The 21,960-nt window shown below is 46.4% G+C and overlaps 1 protein-coding gene across 7 annotated transcripts in view; it reads left to right on the top strand.

Annotated features, from left to right (window-relative positions):
• Positions 1 to 21,960, top strand: part of abcc5 (ATP binding cassette subfamily C member 5) — a 64,276-nt gene that overhangs the window by 8,883 nt on the left and 33,433 nt on the right. For 5 of the 7 annotated variants that reach the window (XR_016492589.1, XR_016492587.1, XR_016492588.1 and 2 more), the window contains 11 exons: positions 6,809 to 6,954; positions 7,239 to 7,394; positions 7,736 to 7,880; positions 12,166 to 12,399; positions 12,773 to 12,946; positions 13,217 to 13,364; positions 15,580 to 15,728; positions 16,175 to 16,282; positions 19,893 to 20,195; positions 20,871 to 20,942; positions 21,676 to 21,800. Coding sequence is in view for 3 of the 7 variants with exons in the window: in XM_036965102.2 (XP_036820997.1) it covers positions 6,809 to 6,954; positions 7,239 to 7,394; positions 7,736 to 7,880; positions 12,166 to 12,399; positions 12,773 to 12,946; positions 13,217 to 13,364; positions 15,580 to 15,728; positions 16,175 to 16,282; positions 19,893 to 20,195; positions 20,871 to 20,942; positions 21,676 to 21,800 (1,760 nt within the window). In the remaining 4 variants the exon portion in view is untranslated. Of the gene's footprint in view, positions 1 to 6,808; positions 6,955 to 7,238; positions 7,395 to 7,735; positions 7,881 to 10,468; positions 10,596 to 12,165; positions 12,400 to 12,772; positions 12,947 to 13,216; positions 13,365 to 15,579; positions 15,729 to 16,174; positions 16,283 to 19,892; positions 20,196 to 20,870; positions 20,943 to 21,675; positions 21,801 to 21,960 lie in introns of those variants that run through there. The other 2 variants (XR_016492590.1, XM_090224198.1) reach the window with 1 other exon arrangement.

Below are 21,960 nucleotides of genomic sequence, written 5' to 3' on the forward strand. Positions count from 1 at the left end.
TGCGTACTCAGTCCCCTCCGTTACTCCCTGTTCACCCACGACTGCATGGCCAGGCACGACTCCAACACCATTAAGTTTGCAGACGACACAACAGTGGTAGGCCTGATCACCGACGGCAACGTGACAGCCTATAGGGAGGAGGTCAGAGACCTGGCCGGGTGGTGCCAGAATAACAACCTATCCCTCAACATAACCAAGACTAAGGAGATGATTGTAGATGACAGGAAAAGGAGAACCGAGCAAGCCCCCATTCTCATCGACGGGGCTGTAGTGGAGCAGGTTGAGAGCTTCAAGTTCCTTGGTGTCCACATCAACAACAAACTAGAATGGTCCAAACACGCCAAGACAGTCGTGAAGGGGGCACGACAAAGCCTATTCCCCCTCAGGAAACTAAAAAGATTTGGCATGGGTCCTGAGATCCTCAAAAGGTTCTACAGCTGCAACATTGAGAGTGGTTACATCACTGCCTGGTACGGCAATTGCTCAGCCTCTGACCGCAAGGCACCACAGAGGGTAGTGCGTATGGCCCAGTACATCACTGGGGATAAACTGCCTGCCATCCAGGACCTCTATACCAGGCGGTGTCAGAGGAAGGCCCTAAAAATTGTCAAAGACCCCAGCCACCCCAGTCATAGACTGTTCTCTCTGCTACCACATGGCAAGTGGTACCGGACTGCCAATTCTTGTACAAAAAGGCTTTTTTTTTATTACCCACAACAGTTTTTACCCACAAGCCATAAGACTCCTGAACAGGTAATCAAATGCCTACCAGGACTATTTTTGTGTGCCTCCCCCAACCCCTCTTTTTACGCTACTGCTACTCTCCCTTCATCATATATGCATAGTCACTTTAACCATATCTACATGTACATACTCCCTCAAATCAGCCTGACTAACTGGGGTCTGTATGTAGCCTCGCTACTTTTATAGCCTCTCTACTGTATATAGCCTGTCTTTTTACTGTTGTTTTATTTCTTTACTTATCTATTGTTCACCTAATACCTTTTTTGCACCGTTGGTTAGAGCCTGGAATTAAGCATTTCACTGTAAGGTCTGCACCTGTTGAATTCGGTGCACATGACAAATAAACTTTGATTTGATATGTGTGTGTATGTGTATATATACATGTGTATTTATGTATGTATATGTATAGTGGGGCAAAAAAGTATTTAGTCAGCCACCAATTGTGCAAGTTCTCCCACTTAAAAAGATGGGAGAGGCCTGTAATTTTCATCATAGGCACACTTCAACTATGACAGACAAAATGAGAAAAAAAATCCAGAAAATCACATTGTATGATTTTTAAGTAATTAATTTGCATGACATAAGTATTTGATCACCTACCAACCAGTAAGAATTCTGGCTCTCACAGACCTGTTAGTTTTTCTTTAAGAAGCCCTCCTGTTCTCCACTCAATACCTGTATTAACTGTACCTGTTTGAACTCGTTACCTGTATAAAAGACACCTGTCCATACACTCAATCAAACAGACTCCAACCTCTCCACAATGGCCAAGACCAGAGGGCTTTGTAAGGACATCAGGGATAAAATTGTAGACCTGCACAAGGCTGGGATGGGCTACAGGACAATAGGCAAGCAGCTTGGTGAGAAGGCAACAACTGTTGGCGCAATTATTAGAAAATTAAAGAAGTTCAAGATGACGGTCAATCACCCTCGGGTCTGGGGCTCCATGCAAGATCTCACCTCGTGGGGCATCAATGATCATGGGGTTGGTGAGGGATCAGCCCAGAACTACACGGCAGGACCTGGTCAATGACCTGAAGAGAGCTGGAACGACAGTCTCAAAGAAAACCATTAGTAACACACTACGCCGTCATGGTTTAAAATCCTGCAGCGCATGCAAGGTCCCCCTGCTCAAGCCATCGCATGTCCAGGCCCGTCTGAAGTTTGCCAATGACCATCTGGATGATCCAGAGGAGGAATGGGAGAAGGTCATGTGGTCTGACAAAAATAGAGCTTTTTGGTCTAAATTCCACTCGCCGTGTTTGGAGGAAGAAGAAGGATGAGTACAACCCCAAGAACACCATCCCAACCGTGAAGCATGGAGGTGGAAACATCATTATTTGGGGATGCTTTCCTGCAAAGGGGACAGGACGACTGCACGGTATTGAGGAGAGGATGGATGGGGCCATGTATCGCGAGATCTTGGCCAACAACCTCCTTCCCTCAGTAAGAGCATTGAAGAAGGGTCGTGGCTGGGTCTTCCAGCATGACAACAACCCGAAACACACAGCCAGGGCAACTAAAGAGTGGCTCCGTAAGAAGCATCTCAAGGTGGCCTAGCCAGTGGCCTAGCCAATCTCCAGACCTGAACCCAATAGAACATCTTTGGAGGGAGCTGAAAGTCCGTATTGCCCAGCGACATCCCCGAAACCTGAATGATCTGGAGTAGGTCTGTATGGAGGAGTGTGCCAAAATCCCTGCTGCAGTGTGTGCAAACCTGGTCAAGAACTACAGGAAACGTATGATCTCTGTAATTGCAAACACAGGTTTCTGTACCAAATATTAAGTTCTGCTTTTCTGATGTATCAAATACTTATGTCATGCAATAAAATGCAAATTAATTACTTAAAAATCATACAATGTGATTTTCAGGATTTTTGTTTTAGATTCTGTTTCTCACAGTTGAAGTGTACCTATGATAAAACTTACAGACCTCTACATGCTTTGTAAGTAGGAAAACCTGCAAAATCGGCAGTGTATCAAATACTTGTTCTCCCCACTGTACATAGAGAAATCTCTCTCTATGGCGATGCACCGCTGCTAAATGCATATAGGGGAAACACTGCCATGTATTAATATAATTTACTAATTAAAGGCATTTTCACACTACAGTAAAGGGAAACTCAAATCTAGCAAACAATCCATATTCTGCAATAATTTATCCTTAAAAATGACCTCTCTCTGATTTCTACCTCCCTCTGTTTCCCTCACTCCTCTGAGTAGTGTGAGCTGACATCTTTGCTGTCCCTCAGTCGTTCCCCAGACGTCCTCTGTGACAGAATTACTCTGTCTTTGTCTGCTGGTTCAAAAAGAAAATAATTGTGCAAGTGTTACATACTGCCTCGTCACATGACGTGTGTTAGTGATTGTGTGTTTGTGTGTGTGTGTTTGAGACGTACGCTCCTCGTACTGCTGACTCCAGCATGGGTGCTCATTGTTCTCGTCCTGCTCTCTGCCTGAACGACCTCTGCATCTCCGCTTGGCCGCTTTTTGTGACGGTTCTTACCTCGACTTGCTCACCAACAATGTCACATATTCAAAACTTGCATAGCTCCCTGTGATGGGCTACCCATGCTCTGTTCTGAGCTGGACAGGAAGAACTGGTCTCATATGGACCTTCATATAAGGACCTGGAGGCCATAAATAGTCTCCTGGGGCCTCATTTATCAAAACTGCGTGCACACAAAAATTACTTTAAACCTTGCATGCGTCAGTTTTCCTGCAAAGGTTGGTGTTTATTCATATTGAACTTGACGGGGAAAGTGTGCGTATCTCCATGCCCAGCTCCGGTCATGCGTACGCAGAACTTCTAGTGGTTGAAGAATTGTATCGCAATCAAATATAGTTGTTTTTGGATAATGGAGGTGTTTGATACACAGGAATTGTAATAATGGTAGGCTAATAAAAACATTAAAACGTCATGATAAAGCAGATGAATTTTCCAGTGGTAAGGAGGTCAGATTACATAGCCTAATATGTTTCTTTGACTTTTCTATCAGCTTAAATCATCACGACTGGTTTATTCCCGCTACCCAACAAATACAGTGAGCTACAAAAGTATTGAGAGGGTGACACATTTTTTAAATAGTTTTTGCTTTGTATTCCAGCACTTTGGATTTGAAACGGTACAATGACTGAGGTTAAAGTACAGACGGTCTGCTTTAATTTGAGGGTATTTGCCATCCATATTGTGTGAACCATTTAGAAATTACAGCACTTTTTTTTTTTTTTACTTTTTTTTTACATAGTCCCCCATTTTAGGGGAGCAAAAGTTTTGGGACTAATTCACTAATGTGTGTATTAAAGTAGTCAAGTTTAGTATTTGGTCCCATATTCCTAGCATGCAATGTTTACATCAAGCTTGTGACTCTACAAACTTGTTGGATGCTTTTGCTATTTGTTTAAATTGTGTTTCAGATTATTTTGTGCCCAACAGAAATGAATGGTAAATAATGTATTGTCATTTTGGAAATAAGAACGTGTTTCTAAACACTTCTACATGAATTGTGATAAATGAGTGAAAGTTAGACTCACTAATATCATACCCCAAGACATGCTAACATCTCACCATTACAATAACAGGGGAGGCTGAATCTCATCAAGGACAACTTAAACATTTGAGCTAATTAGCAACTTTTCACCAACTTACTTCTTTTTAGCTACTTTGCACCAATTAACATGTTAGCTAACCCTTCCCCTATCCTTAACATATAACCCTTTAACCCATCTCCTAAATGTAACATTAACTCCTATCCTAGCTAACGTTAGTCACCTAGCTAGAATTCGTAACATTTAGTAAGTTTTTATAAATTGATTACAAATTTTGCCAATACGTAACAAATAATATGAAATGGTTGATGGACATCCACAAATTAATACACACCATACAAAACGTAACGTATACTAAATGTCTCGGGTTTACGGACATCATCTATGGATTAATAAAGAATTGAACAAGATTGTCGTTTGCATAGAAGTGTGGGCTGTAGCATTTACTTTTAAATTGTTTGAATAGATAATAAATCACTGTAGGCGGCCACGGCATGCAGTTCTTGTTTTGAAAAAGTCACTGCAAAAGATGAACCATTCTGGCCACACCTTTACAGTAATGTGATAAAATTTGCTATTGCGATTTCTTTTAGAAACTGACATGGCCCAATTCCAACATTTCCCAATCATAAAACAAATTAGGGTGTTTTTGTTACCATAAAACTTTGTCAAATCTCAATCCACGGAGGGCTGAGTGTCTGTGGGTTTTTGCTCATCCCTTGTACTTGATTGAATAATTAAGGTCACAAATTAGCAGAGGTGTAAAGTACAAATACTTTAAAGTACTAAAGTTGTTTTGAGGGGTATCTGTACTTTACTATTTATATTTTAGCTGACTTTTACTTCACTACATTCCTAAAGAAAATAATGTACTTTTTACTCCTTACATTTTACCTGAGACCTCAAAAGTACGTGTTACATTTTGAATGCTTATCAGGACAGGAACATGGTCTAATTCACTCACTTATCAAGAGAACATGGTCATTCCTACTGCCTCTGTTCTGGCACTCACTAAAAACAAATGCTTTGTTTGTAAATTGTGTGAATGTTGGAGTGTACCCCTGGATATCTGTCAATTTAAAAAAAAAATTGTGTGGTCTGGTTTGATTAATATAAGAAATGTTGAAATGGTTTGAGCAATTCCATTTACTTTTGATGCTTAAGTGTATATATATATATATATATATATATATATATATATATATATATATATATTTTTTTTTTTAGAAGAACGTGATTGTCAGCCCTAATAACCCATTCTTGCGCCATATTAGACTCTGGAAACGCTAACTTGATGACCTGGTTCTATTCCAGGGCACAGCAGAGGTACTTCATCATCAATGCTCTTTTGCACACCGGTATTTCTACTTGCACATCCTCATCTGCACATACCACTCCAGTGTGAATTGCTAAATTATAATTACTTCGCCACTATTGGCCTATTTATTGCCTTACCTCCTTTCTTCATTTGTATACAGATTGTTCTATTGTGTTATTGACTGTACATTTGTTTATTCCATGTGTAACTCTGTTGTTTTTGTCGCACTGCTTTGCTTTATCTTGGCCAGGTCGCAGTTGTAAATGAGAACTTGTTCTCAACTGGCTTACCTGGTTAAATAAAGGTGAAATAAAAATAAAAAATAAAAAAAATATATAGTATGTTCTGGAACAATTACATGCACCCATCTCATTGTTATTTAATAATTAGAGATATACAAACATTTTTTGCACTCTGTGCGTCATGTCCGCTATGGTCATGTGAGGTGAATGTTTTTTGGGATGTAAACACTGTGCGTTTGACCTGACGAAGATCCGTTTCGGACCAAAACGGTGTCAATAAAGCGGTGAATTGGGAGCTTTAATTAACAGTATATGGCCAATATACCACGGCTTAGGGCTGTTCATACCCACGACGCAACACGGAGGCCTTATTTCTAGTATAAACAGGTTTTATCATACCTGTGTTTGTGGATGCACCGTGGCTCTCGTGTTTAATCTGCCGGGGGGCTTTTTTTAAGGACGGCTCACATCAATACTAGAACCTAGTGCACTATTTTTGACTAGGGCTATGGTCAAAAGTAGGGCACTATGTAGGGTTTAGGGTGCCATTTGGGATGCATGCTACAATGTTCTGCTTTCTCTGCTCTCTAATGACCTAATACTTGATGACTGTCGACCAGTATTTTCCTCTCAAGTCATGTCTGAGTGAATTTATCAAATTTACTGGCATCAAACTAGGACTGATGCAACAAAAATAAATGAGTGTAACGGATGGGGATTTGTAAACTCACTCCTGAGCCTGATGTATCCACTTGTTGCTAATTTGAATCCCTTTTGGTGGCGCAACTGGCTAAGGAAGTTTTAGGAGGTGGTCACGTGTGTTTGGATGAAAAGGTCCCAGGCTCTGTAACATCCGCCACAAGCTAAATGCATCCAACTCTTGATAATTCAACATGTCAATGTTTTAAAATGTATCTGCTCTTATCGACAATACATTTATCTCAATCAATCCCAGGATGCTTTGGAGACGGCAGCAAGGGCAGAGGGCGGTTTGTCCCTGGAGGGTGGCGCTCCCTACATGAAAGAGCTGGAGGAGGAAGCAGTGCGGAGCAAATACCTACACAGCGTCGGCGTCCTCAAACCTATCCGCTCCACCAGCAAGTAAGCAAGCAGCACCACCACTGTTGGTAAGGCCTATAGTTGTTCCTTGTCAGGCCAAGTGGTCAGGAAAGACTGGGTCCTAGTTATAGGTGCTCTCTCACCTCTATTGAAATAGCCCTTTTTAAAATAATATTTGTCACACAGTTCTTTACAGTAACCTGGCCTAAACCACCAAAGAGCAAGCAGCAACATGGTGGCAAGGGATAACTAAGCAGGAAATCTTGAGGGAGACTCCTCTCTCTCTAAATGATCTGTCCCCCACAACTCCACCCCCCCCCCCACAGGCATGAGCACCCAGTGGACAACGCGGGCCTCTTCTCCTTCATGACCTTCAACTGGCTGACCCCGTTGGCCGTGCACGCCCACCGCAAAGGCCAGCTACTGCTGGAGGACGTGTGGTCCGTGTCCCAGTTTGAGAGCTGCGAGGTTAACCATCGCAGGTCAGTACTGATCGCTGTATATACGGGGTCAAAAAGGTCCACCTTCCAAGGACAGTTTATTGAAAAATACCACGATTGTGCTTGGCCTGGGTCTCTGCCTCGGTCTTATTTCTCAACATCATAACCGGTCTTGTTCTCGTTACACCTGAGTTTTGGTCTCAAGGTTTTAGGTCGGAGATCTCGACAGTTCCAGTTTATGAACTGTGATAACCAGAATGTAGAGGAAGACCGAGACAAGGCTGAGACGGGATTTGTATCCATTTGTGGTGCCTTACTCCGGCACGACAGTTCCAGCCAGTGATTGTTGGTCGCCTGTGGTTTGATCGCCTGTGTGTGCGCAGGTTGGCCGGGCTGTGGGAGGAGGAGCGCAGGGTGAAAGGGGACGAGGCCTCCCTGTGCGGTGTGGTCTGGGCCTTCTGTCGGACGCGCCTGCTTCTCTCCATCCTCTGCCTCATGGTCACCCAGCTAGCCGGCTTCAGTGGCCCAGTAAGTAACGCCATCTCACCCTCCCCTGGGGAGGCTTTGTCGTTCAATAGCTCGCTCTTGCTCTCTCTCACTCTCGCTCTCTCAAATGTTATTAGCAGGGTGTGTCAATCCCCTGCCTCTGTCCCCTTCCCTCCATCAAGGCTGAGGCCTACAGGTGAGTGTTACATGTGTTAAGATTCTTCTGTCTCAATGTTAACCCTTTACACTCGTCGTGGGAATTGGCCTATATGGATGGGGCTCAATTGAAATGTTTCTTACAGAAATATGAAAAGCATAAGCATGGTAGCTATTGAAAGGGAAGAGTTTGGACACAATCTTTCACCTGACGACCAGACTGAATCCAAACATTACACTGTTGATTTTATATGCATTTAATATTTACTGTATTTTTCACACATATTTGTTGATATCGAAGTCTGAAAAAACTCATTCGGTAACATTATAAGAGTATTCATGGGAAAGTTGGGGAAGATGCAACATGACAAGGGTTTGAGTGAGGGGTCTAACTAGTGTTTCCAAGGGGCCACACACCTCTCCAAAGTGGGCAGTTCCTAGATGATTTCAATGCACTTTTATGACTCAAAGAATAGTATTTTTGAGCTTTCCTAAATGTGCCATTGAACTAGAGCAAGCACACTTATATGCATTTTGTTTGGAACACAAACCTGCATCCCTGCCATCACACAATTACTGTTGTTTACACAATCCGGGTCAGGTGGGCATCATTTGATAGCTTGTTCTGCTGGCAACGTTAGTTATAAAATAAGATCTTAGTGTTAGGCTTTTGCTAGGCAATTCAGAGAAACAGATGGTCATTTTAGTGTGCGTAGAAAGGAGTCAGGAGTGCATCCAGGTGTGTATTCTGCAGTGAATTTTCTCCACAATAAATAAACTTAGGCTCATTCTGTTCAGAACAACCCATGGTATGATGTCGTGTCACCTTGGAACTGAACGTCAAACATAGTCATCAAAACACTATATATGATATTGAAATGTGAAGCGCACATTTGGACTCACGGGTGTTTGGCTTGACAACAAAACGGTATTTATAATCCTCAAAGTCCTCTTAATTTACAGCATTCCCCTCACTCAGACAACTATTTTATTTGATCAAAAGTTGCGCAATTAGCGGGAGGGGTGGGGGCAACTTCTTGTCGTGAGCGGTGCTCAAGTTCCGAGAGGTTGTCAGTCAAATCCCACACAGCGTTGGGAAGCGCAGAGCTTGAGCTCCAACATCATTTATAAACTGGGAGGTTCGAGGCCTGAATGTGAATGCTGATTGACTGACAGCCATGGTTTACGGTCTGATATACCACGGCTGTCAGCCGGGTTCAGGGCTCGAACCACCCAGTTTATAAATGCCGTAAAGTTTATGACAAAATATTTATTTTTACTGCTCTAATTACATTGGTAACCAGTTAATAATAGCAAAAAGGCACCTCGGGAGTTTGTGGTATATGGCCAATATACCACGGCTAAGGGCTGTGTCCAGTTACTGTACAGCCACTGCGTTCCAATTTAGGTGCTTAACAGTGTCCAACTCTGCTATTTTCAACCCGTATACGGTTATGAGTGTAAAGGGCTACACTGGGCTCTTAAAATTGCCTTACTGACAACTCATTCGAAACAAATGAACTGGATACTGGAGGAGAGTTATTGGGTAGGGTATTGTTTTTGTGTTTTTACCAGTCCCACTCAGTTTATTTTTGATTCAATGGTGGCATCTTGGATCCATTGTGTGGCTTAAGGAGATGTTAAGGAAATGTTCTGGGTTATGGAAATTGTGAATCTTTGTTCTTTAGTTAACAACACCTAGTCAGAAACTGTACTCCTGTCTGTCACCCTCTGTAGGGTCTCTGTGAATAGATGGATGACACTTGTTGCAATTGTCCATCCTACAGCTGTTTTTTAATGTTATTCTGGTGTTTGTAGGACTGTCCTAGATGAGAACAGGTGCTTTAGAGGGAACGGTTGTGTTCATTAGGTACCAAATGGAAGAAAACAGAGAAACAGGGAGGGACTACCTGAACTTGCCCAATAAGAAATGCTAATTTTAGTTTTCTGTTGCAAAGCGCTTTCTGTTGCGTGTCCTAATGAACACGACCCAGGTGTTAGGGTTAATCAGTTCCATTTTTCCTAGGATAGCCTCTGTCATCCTCCTCTCTTCCACAGGGAACACAGTGAGCCGTCTCTACCTCTGTGCTGTGAAGGGTTGCTAAATTCTGAAACTGAATTTTCATAAAAACCTAGGAACTTTGGGAAAGTTTCAGGAATTATGCAACCCAACTACTGTCTCATTTGCTCTTACTATAGCAGCACAGCAACACACCTGTGTCTCTCACCCAGGTTAAATCAACCCAGCTAGCACAGAACGTTCCTGTAACGTTTCCTCGTGGTTCTCCTTTGGTAATTAGAAAAATAATTTGCCTACAACGTTTTGGTAACGTTATGTTGGCTCAGGAACCTTCCCACAACCTCATTTATTTTCCTTCCTAGAACGTAAACCAAAATTTGTTAGCTGGGAAGATAAATGGATGGGCAGTTAGGGGTGGGGTGAGGGCATGGCATACAAGTGTTTGTGCTCACTGCTCCCCCCATGCAAGGTGGCGTGTGACAGAGGCTGTTCTTCAGATTCCACAGGGTGTCCGTTTAAACCCCTCGGCGAGAAATAGAGAATGAAGCGGGCAGAGACCCTGGGGGAAGAAAGCCGGAGAGGTAAGGGCATGTTTCTCATGCAGGGATGGATCAAAGTTATCTTTCTCTGAAACGCTTTTGTCTCTCGCTCTCACTTGCTCGCTCTCTCTCTCTCTTGCTCTCTCTCTCTCTCTTGCTCTCTCTCTCTCTCTCTTGCTCTCTCTCTCTCTCTCTCTCTCTCTCTCTCTCCCCCTCCCTCTTGCTCTCCCTCCCTCCCTCTTGCTATCTCTCTCTCTCTCATATAAAAATGTCTTCATAAAAATAATTGATAGGTTACCACAATGCACTGTAAAATGCTGTTCGATGTTAACGTTGTTTTTATTTTGATGTTTATTTCCAATGTCCAACGCTGTTTTGTTTTATTGCTGATAAAAAATCTACTGTTAACCTGAAACTTTCACCCAAATGATCAGTCAGACTTTCATATTAGTGTCTCAGAGAATCGGACCGGTTTTCCCCTTAAATGCGAGGTGTGAAAAAAGTACTTGACTTGTATCAACAGACTCTACCTCTCACTAAAAGCCTTGTTGGCCTGGTCCGCTGTTGGAACACAATTCCTGTAGGATCAGTGCCAGTGAGGCAGGGCAGAGGGGCTTCGGCCTTCCTCCTCTCTGGATCTTTGGACAATGACCTAAGGGGAGACGCAACTAAATATGAGATGTCACTTATCTCAACCCAGAGGACTAGAAACGTAAATAAATAAAAAAAACTGAGGCTGAACCTTACAAAAGACTGTTGACCTGAACTTGTGCCTCTAATGTGAATTGCGTTTGTTACTCTTTCCTGTTGGATCTGATCAGCTAATTATTATTTTTACCTGAGTGCTGTTTGTGCAATTAAAAAAAATAGTTTACACATGGTTTCACAGTTTCTTTTTGCCTATTTCAATAAAACATGCATTTATCAACAATGTAGGTTTGCTGACACTCCCTGTTTGTGGACTGATTCACTTTACTGTGGAATTGATTGTTGGTCCATCGTATGTGTGTGTGTCAGTATGTGTTTGTGCGAGATTCAACACTTTTTTCCCCCTATTCGTTATGCTTTGTTGCTCTCCGTCTGTATAGTCTGCTGCCGTTAACTTCCAGACCTTTTAAGCATAACTGAATGGCCCCATACCCGCTGTGACTGTAGGTATAATGTCTGAAGGTATCATCTCTGAATGTTTGGATCCGCCTACATGATGATGCAAACAATAGGAAATTATATGTTGGAATGGGATTCTGTGTCTGTGCCAAAAAAACAGCTGTGTCAAAATCTTTCACTGTTTCTCTCGTTCTCTTTTAAAGGATCTTATCAAAATCTTAGTAAAAGGACAACAGAGGTAAAGGGTGAGAGCTGAAACTAAAGGAAAACTGTATTCTATCTCAAATCAGTAGAGCCTGTTCAGTTTCCCTCTTCAGATGATTATCGGTAGTCATGTCATGACGGCTTTAGCTAGTCTTGATTTAGTAGATGTCCATGATAATGACTGCAGTGGTGGTTATGTAGATGTCTCTTGGACATGGTGCTGCTTTCAGTCATGTGGCCTGTGCTCTCATCTTTCCCTCTCCTCATCCCCGTCCTCTCCTGCCCTCTCTTCTCCTGCTAGGCCTTTGTGGTGAAGCGGCTGTTGGAGTACACAGAGCAGGCGGAGCCCGACCTGCCCTACGGCCTGCTGCTGGTCGTGGGGCTGCTATGCACCGAGCTGGTCCGCTCCTGGTCACTGGCGCTCACCTGGGCCCTCAACTACCGCACAGGCACCCGCCTGCGGGGAGCCATCCTCACCATGGCCTTCCACAAGATCCTGCGGCTACGCAGCATCCGTGACAAATCCATGGGACAGGTGAGATCACCAGACAGGGTTCACGCAAATGTTTTTCTTTAAGAGAACTGGGCAGGTGAGATGGGGTGGGGGGGAAATGGGTGAGATAATGGTCAGCCTCACAATAATGCTAGCTCCCATTTAGACTAAGCCGTGTTTCGGGTTTTCAGATGTTGCTTATCGTTAGTGTGACTGAGAAAGTGCCAAGCACTCCTTTTATTGTATTTGAGACACACCTTTAATACAATGCTAGCAAGGGAAAAACAGTCTGCAGTTGTTGACAAAACACATGATTTGCAACTCAGTACATGTGCATGCAGAGTAAGAGATAAAGATGGTGTAGTTCTGTACTGCTGTAAAGTGTCTCTCGCTTTCTCTGTTGCTCTATCTGCAGTTGATCAACATGTGTTCTAACGACGGCCAGCGGATGTTTGAGGCGGCGGCTGTGGGCAGTCTGCTGGCAGGCGGGCCTCTTATTGCTGTGCTGGGGATGGGCTTCAACCTGGCTATCCTGGGGCCCACCTCCTTACTGGGCTCTGCAGTCTTTATCCTCTTCTACCCTGCTATGGTGAGCAGGCAACTTGCATACATACAGTACCAGTCAAACGTTTGGACACACCTACTCATTCAAGGGTTTTTCTTTATTTTTACTATTTTATACATTGTAGAATAATAGTGAAGACATCAAGTAGAAAATAGTAAAAAAATAAAGAAAAACCCTTGAAAGAGTAGGTGTGTCCAAACATTTGACTGGTACTCTACATGCATGCACACTTTGATATTAACAAACACAAAAACACACACAGAACAGTGAAAAGACAACCTTTCTCTACTGCAGATGTTCAGTTCGAGGCTGACTGCCTACTTCAGGAGGAAGGGCGTGGCCGTGACGGACCGTCGGGTCCAGAAGATGAACGAGATCCTCAACTACATCAAGTTCATCAAGATGTATGCCTGGGTCAAGGCCTTCTCCCAGGATGTGCGCAGTAAGTGCCGTGTGTGAGATTTAATTGAACAATTAGCTGGTTGATTAATTACTGACTGAATGACGAGTGGTATTCCATGTAAACTTTTTCGCAGAATATCAGATGTGATCTGGTGTTTTAATCTCGGGTCAATCTTCTTAGATGAAGACTAGTGACTGACGGACTGGCTGACTCATTGGGCGCATTCGAGCTGTTAAGTTTTGTGAAGTCTGTGCCCAACGTTGGTCACCGCCTTGCAAAGTTGTGTTGCATTATGGGGATAAACAATTAGCAAAATGTACCTCTCCTGTCGACTTCCATCTGTAGTCGTATGCATGGGATACAACCATTATTTTACTGACTGACTGATTTATTGTTTGACTGACTGACTGACTAACTGATTCATTGTTTGGCTGGCTGTCTTATTCATTGGCTGGCTGGTTGGATGACTGATGGACTCATTGTTTGACGGCCTGACGGACCCGTTGTTTGACGGACCCGTTGTTTGACGGACCCGTTGTTTGACGGACTGACGGACTCGTTGTTTGACGGACTCGTTGTTTGACGGACGGACTGACGGACTCGTTGTTTGACGGACGGACTGACGGACTCGTTGTTTGACGGACGGACTGACGGACCCGTTGTTTGACGGACTCGTTGTTTGACTGACGGACTGACGGACTCGTTGTTTGACTGACGGACTCGTTGTTTGACGGACGGCCTAAGGAACCCGTTGTTTGACGGACTCGTTGTTTGACTGACGGACTCGTTGTTTGACTGACGGACTGACGGACTCGTTGTTTGACGGACGGCCTGACGGACGGCCTGACGGACTCGTTGTTTGACGGACTCGTTGTTTGACGGACGGGTTGTTTGACGGTCCCGTTGTTTGACGGGCCGGTTGTTTGACGGACCGGTTGTTTGACGTACTCGTTGTTTGACTGACGGACTCGTTGTTTGACGGACGGCCTGACGGACGGCCTGACGGACTCGTTGTTTGACGGACTCGTTGTTTGACGGACTCGTTGTTTGACGGACGGGTTGTTTGACGGTCCCGTTGTTTGACGGGCCGGTTGTTTGACGGACCGGTTGTTTGACGGACCGGTTGTTTGACTGACGGACTCGATGTTTGACGGACTCGTTGTTTGACGGACGGACTGACGGACTCGTTGTTTGACGGACGGCCTGACGGACCCGTTGTTTGACGGACTCGTTGTTTGACGGACTCGTTGTTTGACGGACGGCCTGACGGACTCGTTGTTTGACGGACTCGTTGTTTGACGGACGGCCTGACGGACCCGTTTGACGGACTCGTTGTTTGACTGACGGACTGACGGACTCGTTGGACGGACAGACTCGTTGTTGGACGGATGGACGGACTCGTTGTTGGACGGATGGACGGACTCGTTGTTGGACGGATGGACGGACTCGTTGTTGGACGGATGGACGGACTCGTTGTTGGACGGATGGACGGACTCGTTGTTGGACGGATGGACGGACTCGTTGTTGGACGGATGGACGGACTCGTTGTTGGACGGATGGACGGACTCGTTGTTGGACGGATGGACGGACTCGTTGTTGGACGGATGGACGGACTCGTTGTTGGACGGATGGACGGACTCGTTGTTGGACGGACGGACTCGTTGTTTGACGGACGGACTCATTGTTTGACTGACGGACTGACGGACTCATTGTTTGACTGACGGACTGACGGACTCGTTGTTTGACGGACTCGTTGTTTGACGGACCCGTTTGACGGACCCGTTGTTTGACTGACGGCCTAAGGAACCCGTTGTTTGACGGACTCGTTGTTTGACTGACGGACTGACGGACTCGTTGTTTGACTGACGGACTGACGGACTCGTTGTTTGACGGACGGCCTGACGAACCCGTTGTTTGACGGACTCGTCGTTGTTGGACGGACGGACTGACGGACTCGTTGTTTGACTGACGGACTCGTTGTTTGACGGACTCATTGTTTGACGGACGGCCTGACGAACCCGTTGTTTGACGGACTCGTTGTTTGACTGGCGGACTGACGTACTCGTTGTTTGACTGACGGACTCGTTGTTTGACTGACGGACTCGTTGTTTGACGGACGGCCTGATGGACCCGTTGTTTGACTGACGGACTGACGGACTCGTTGTTTGACGGACTCGTTGTTTGACGGACGGCCTGACGGACTGGTTGTTTGACGGACTCATTGTCTGACTGACTGATATATTTGCCCCTGCAGGGATTCGAGAGGAGGAGCGCATCATCCTAGAGAGGACTGGCTACTTCCAGAGCATCACAGTGGGCGTGGCTCCCATCGTCGTGGTGATCGCCAGCGTTGCCACGTTCTCCACTCACATGTTGCTGGGCTACGACCTCACCGCCGCTCAGGTAGCTTCCAGGTCTCTGGTCCAATCCCAGTGTGCCTCCCAAATGGCATCCTATTCCCTATTTAGTGCACTAGACTTGACCAGGGCTTTACTTTGGTGCACTAAATAGGGAATAAGGTGCCGTTTGATTCTCCCTAGACACTCCAGTAGACCTGAGAGTATTGAAAGCAACAGTCCAACCCTGCCAGTGAGAAGAAAGGCATGTTGAGGCGATGACCATATTGCTTGATACAGCCAACATTTTCACCTCCCAAGTACAGCAACATTATGAACAGGCGGGGTATGTTCTTTGGTAGTTGGGTTGTTGAACCCGTTAAGCCGGGAGGGGGGGGGGAGTGTTCTCCAGGACAGGATTTGATGGATGATATGACTGACAGAAGCTTGTCAACCAGGTCTGCACTACTGAAACAAATCATGGACGGTATTGGATCTTTCTTCCCCTTGCAGGCATTTACAGTGGTGACTGTTTTCAACGCCATGACCTTTGCCTTGAAGGTCACCCCTTTCTCTGTCAAGTCCCTGTCAGAAGCATCAGTAGCCATGGAGAGGTTCAAGGTAAGATCTCTCCCCTTTTCTTTCTTTGTCTGTCGCTGTCTTGTTTGGATGTCGCTGTCTTGTTTATCTGTCGCTGTCTTGTTTGGCTGTCGCTGTCTTGTTTGTCTGTCGCTGTCTATTCGGCTGTCGCTGTATTGTTTGTCTGTCACTGTCTTGTTTGTCTGTCGCTGTCTTGTTTGTCTGTCGCTGTCTATTCGGCTGTCGCTGTCTTGTTTGTCTGTCGCTGTCTATTCGTCTGTCGCTGTCTATTCGTCTGTCGCTGTCTTGTTTGTCTGTCGCTGTCTTGTTTGGCTGTCGCTGTCTTGTTTGGCTGTCGCTGTCTTGTTTGGCTGTCGCTGTCTTGTTTGGCTGTCGCTGTCTAGTTTGGCTGTCGCTGTCTAGTTTGGCTGTCGCTGTCTAGTTTGGCTGTCGCTGTCTAGTTTGGCTGTCGCTGTCTATTCGGCCGTCTTCGGCCGTCTTCGGCCGTCGGTGTCTATTCGGCCGTTGCTGCCTTGTTTGGCTGTCGCTGTATTGTTTGGCTGTCGCTGTATTGTTTGGCTGTCGTTGTCTTGTTTGGCTGTCGCTGTCTATTCGTCTGTCGCTGTCTTGTTTGTCTGTCGCTGTCTTGTTTGTCTGTCGCTGTCTTGTTTGGCTGTCGCTGTCTAGTTTGTCTGTCGCTGTCTAGTTTGGCTGTCGCTGTCTATTCGTCTGTCGCTGTCTATTCAGCCGTCGCTGTCTATTCGGCCGTCGCTGCCTATTCGGCCGTCGCTGCCTTGTTTGGCTGTCGCTGCCTTGTTTGGCTGTCACTGTTTTGTTTGGCTGTCGCTGTCTTGTTTGGCTGTCGCTGTATTGTTTGTCTGTCGCTGTCTATTCGTCTGTCGCTGCCTTGTATGGCTGTCGCTGCCTTGTTTGGCTGTCACTGTTTTGTTTGGCTGTCGCTATCTTGTTTGGCTGTCGCTGTCTTGTTTGGCTGTCGCTGTCTTGTTTGGCTGTCGCTGTCTTGTTTGGCTGTCGCTGTCTTGTTTGGCTGTCGCTGTCTAGTTTGGCTGTCGCTGTCTAGTTTGGCTGTCGCTGTCTATTCGGCTGTCGCTGTCTATTCGGCCTTCGCTGCCTTGTTTGGCTGTCGCTGCCTTGTTTGGCTGTCGCTGCCTTGTTTGGCTGTCGCTGTATTGTTTGGCTGTCGCTGTCTATTCGGCTGCCGCTGTCTTGTTTGTCTGTCGCTGTCTTGTTTGTCTGTCGCTGCCTTGTTTGTCTGTCGCTGCCTTGTTTGTCTGTCGCTGCCTTGTTTGGCTGTCGCTGCCTTGTTTGGCTGTCGCTGCCTTGTTTGGCTGTCGCTGCCTTGTTTGTCTGTCGCTGTCTTGTTTGTCTGTCGCCGTCTTGTTTGTCTGTCGCCGTCTTGTTTGTCTTTCGCCGTCTTGTTTGTCTGTCGCTGTCTTGTTTGGCTGTCGCTGTCTTGTTTGGCTGTCGCTGTCTATTCGGCCGTCGCTGTCTTGTTTGGCTGTCGCTGTCTATTCAGCTGTCGCTGTCTTGTTTGTCTGTCGCTGTCTATTCGGCCGTCGCTGTCTATTTGGCCGTCGCTGCCTTGTTTGGCCGTCGCTGCCTTGTTTGGCCGTCGCTGTATTGTTTGGCTGTCGCTGTATTGTTTGGCTGTCGCTGTCTTGTTTGGCTGTCGCTGTCTTGTTTGGCTGTCGCTGTCTTGTTTGGCTGTCGCTGTCTTGTTTGGCTGTCGCTGTCTTGTTTGGCTGTCGCTGTCTATTCGTCTGTCGCTGTCTATTCGTCTATCGCTGTCTAGTCGTCTGTCGCTGTATTGTTTGGCTGTCGCTGTCTAGTTTGTCTGTCGCTGTCTTGTTTGTCTGTCGCTGTCTTGTTTGGCTGTCGCTGTCTTGTTTGGCTGTCGCTGTCTTGTTTGGCTGTCGCTGCCTTGTTTGGCTGTCGCTGCCTTGTTTGGCTGTCGCTGTCTATTCGGCCGTCGCTGCCTTGTTTGGCCGTCGCTGCCTTGTTTGGATGTCGCTGCCTTGTTTGGATGTCGCTGCCTTGTTTGGCTGTCGCTGCCTTGTTTGGCTGTCGCTGTCTATTCGGCTGTCGCTGTCTTGTTTGTCTGTCACTGTCTTGTTTCTGTCACTGTCTTGTTTGTCTGTTGCTGTCTATTCGGCTGTCGCTGTCTTGTTTCTGTCGCTGTCTTTGTCTGTCGCTGTCTATTCGGCCGTCGCTGTCTTGTTTGGCTGTCGCTGTCTATTCAGCTGTCGCTGTCTTGTTTGTCTGTCGCTGTCTATTCGGCCGTCGCTGTCTATTTGGCCGTCGCTGCCTTGTTTGGCCGTCGCTGCCTTGTTTGGCCGTCGCTGTATTGTTTGGCTGTCGCTGTCTTGTTTGGCTGTCGCTGTCTTGTTTGGCTGTCGCTGTCTTGTTTGGCTGTCGCTGTCTTGTTTGGCTGTCGCTGTCTTGTTTGGCTGTCGCTGTCTATTCGTCTGTCGCTGTCTATTCGTCTATCGCTGTCTAGTCGTCTGTCGCTGTATTGTTTGGCTGTCGCTGTCTTGTTTGTCTGTCGCTGTCTTGTTTGTCTGTCACTGTCTTGTTTGGCTGTCGCTGTCTTGTTTGGCTGTCGCTGTCTTGTTTGGCTGTCGCTGCCTTGTTTGGCTGTCGCTGCCTTGTTTGGCTGTCGCTGTCTATTCGGCCGTCGCTGCCTTGTTTGGCCGTCGCTGCCTTGTTTGGATGTCGCTGCCTTGTTTGGATGTCGCTGCCTTGTTTGGCTGTCGCTGCCTTGTTTGGCTGTCGCTGTCTATTCGGCTGTCGCTGTCTTGTTTGTCTGTCACTGTCTTGTTTCTGTCACTGTCTTGTTTGTCTGTCGCTGTCTATTCGGCTGTCGCTGTCTTGTTTCTGTCGCTGTCTTTGTCTGTCGCTGTCTATTCGGCTGTCGCTGTCTTGTTTGTCTGTCGCTGTCTTGTTTGGCTGTTACTGTCTTGTTTGTCTGTCACTGTCTTGTTTGGCTGCCACTGTCTTGTTTGTCTGTCGCTGTCTATTCGGCTATCACTGTATTGTTTGTCTGTCGCTGTCTATTCGGCTATCACTGTCTTGTTTGTCTGTCGCTGTCTATTCGGCTGTCACTGTATTGTTTGTTTGTCGCTGTCTTGTTTCTGTCACTGTCTTGTTTGTCTTTCGCTGTCTATTCGGCTGTCACTCTCAGTTTGTCTGCCACTGCCTGTTTGTTTGGCTCTGTGTGGTATGTGAGTGGGATGTGTTGGTTCTGCCTGTCTGTTGGTCTGGTTGGCTCTGTGGAATATAAGTGGGGTGTGTTTGAGTCTGGGTATGTTGGCAGGACAGTGTTTGTCCTGGACCAGGAAGGGGCTGTGTTTCTCCTAATCCCCCTCTCGATCCTCTGGGAGGGGGCGATGCGGTTCCAAGCGGCTCTAGATGCAGTGGAAAGAAAGAGTTTTACATAAACCAAATAGATAGGTTTGAACTGCTTGAACCTTTACATCAATGACCTTGACATTGTCATCATGACTAGACTCCTACATGCATGTGAGCCTGTACTGTGTGTTTGTTCTCTGACTCCTCTCTCCCTGGCCTACTAGAGCCTGGACTGTGTGTGCTTGTTCTCTGACACATCACTCCTCTCTCCCTGGCCTACCAGAGCCTGTTCCTGATGGCGGAGGTGGAGATGATCCGGGACAAGCCCCTGAACCCCCAGGTTGCAGTGGAGATGATGGGCGCCAGCTTAGCTTGGGAGACAGCGGGTCACAGTGCCCAGCCCACGCCCCGCGGCACCCCCTCGGTTGGCTCCACCCAGAGGCACGGGCGCCGGAGGCCCGCCCAGGAGGACGAGGCAGGGGAGCAGGCAGGGCGTCTGCTGAAGGTGGGAGAGATCCCTCCCATCCCCTCCGTCAGCCAGCGGCTGCAGAGGACCCTGCACTGTGTGGACCTCACCGTTCGGCAGGTAGCTAACTAGCCGCGGGACGGGAGTGTATGGTTGTGAAAGGACAGGGAACATTTCACGTACAGTAGTACACAGTGCACACATTTAGGGGTTTGAAGCAGGTGGTGGAGGTCAAAGAATATGTGATGCGTCCCATTTGCTACCCTATATAGTGCACTTCTTTTGACCAGGGCCCATACAGTAGGTGGGGAATAGTGTGCCATTTGGGATGCATCCCATGTTCAGCAAAAAGTCAAATAAGACTGTGGTCTTCGTATCTATGTGTGGTTGAAAGGCCAATGGGCTGTACAGTTTGAAGAGTTATTGGGGTTAACTGACCAGGGAAAATTCAGGCCTCTATTTATAGGCTAAAACTAGGGGTAAGAAAACATCATAAACTTGAGTTAGTTTTATTGTGCACTGCGATTCATCTTTTCACTGCCAATGTGTACATTGTGTTAAGTTCATGTTTTAAGTATCCCTATATTTCTGTTAATTCGGGGCTATCACTCTGTCAAGAGTGCGCCTGCGCAGGAAGTTTGGTTGTCAATGGACCTAGCCTTGAGTGGAATGGCTACCTTGTAGTGTGTTCATACGGTATAGTACACTTTGTTAAACTGGAACCTTGTCGTTGTGTCATTTCGAGGTAACACATTGTACAACACAAATATCCACCATACTACCCTGTGTCTCCAGGGGAAGCTGACTGGGATCTGTGGAAGCGTGGGCAGTGGGAAGACCTCTCTGATCTCTGCCATCCTTGGACAGGTAAGATACGTCTAACAGGCCTGCTACACTGGACGTGTCATTTTTGCAGAGCGTTTAGGCGCCCCTATTCATTCAAATGAAACCTGGCTGTAAGCAGGACAGTTCCGTGAGAGGCTCGAGCTGCTCAGCGTAAAATAGCGCTCCGGTTCTATGTTTAAGAATCCGACGGTGCAGCTCACGTCTGAGAGAACTTGATAAAGTGATATGCGCTCTGCTCAAACGGCAAACGATAAACGTACTGTTTTAGCAACGGCCCTCTGTTGTAAGAAATATGGTGTAAACTCTTGTTGGCCCATGAGTACACCAATTTAATAACAAGCACACACTGCAGCCCCTGTGGCCCTCCCTTACTCTATAGACACCCGCTGACGAAGCTGGATGATGCCCTGGGGCCTGTTGGAGAGGGTGCAACTTTACTGAACGTTATATACGTAACTGTGTTATGTAGAGCACAAGATTGCCTTGTCCGGTAGACTTAGGAATTGTTGGCTCTATCGTTCACATTTCTATCTGAACGTTTCACTTCACTCAATTACAAACCCCGGGTGTGAATGGTTTTAGGGTGAAGTTGCCCCTAGATGCTGATCTGGGGTCAGTTTTGCATTTGTCCCACTAATGATTAAGGTTCAAATTAGTGGAGTGGAAGCTGATCCTAGATCTGTACTTAGGGGCAAACTTCACCGCGGAGCAAGTGAGTGATTGGCGGATGACCTGTGACCTTTATGACCTTTAGATGACCCTGCTGGAGGGCAAGGTGGCGGTGAACGGGGACTTTGCCTATGTGGCCCAGCAGGCCTGGATCCTCAATGCCACGCTCAGGGACAACATCCTCTTTGGGAAAGAGTACGAGGAGGAAAGGTAACGGAATGAAACTAGAGCTTTTTTGGGGGGGGGGGGTAGTAGGACAGTGAGGAGGAGACCAGAAAGCTTGGTGAGTTTGCGAGTCAAAAGGGCAGAGGGTCAGATTCAAACCCATGCCTACACTGGTAGCCTAGGCTGCCTGTACATGGGTACTGGG

The sequence above is a fragment of the Oncorhynchus mykiss genome, chromosome 27 (assembly GCF_057628025.1).
Source record: "Oncorhynchus mykiss isolate SJ-2025 chromosome 27, ASM5762802v1, whole genome shotgun sequence".
NCBI lineage: Eukaryota > Metazoa > Chordata > Actinopteri > Salmoniformes > Salmonidae > Oncorhynchus > Oncorhynchus mykiss.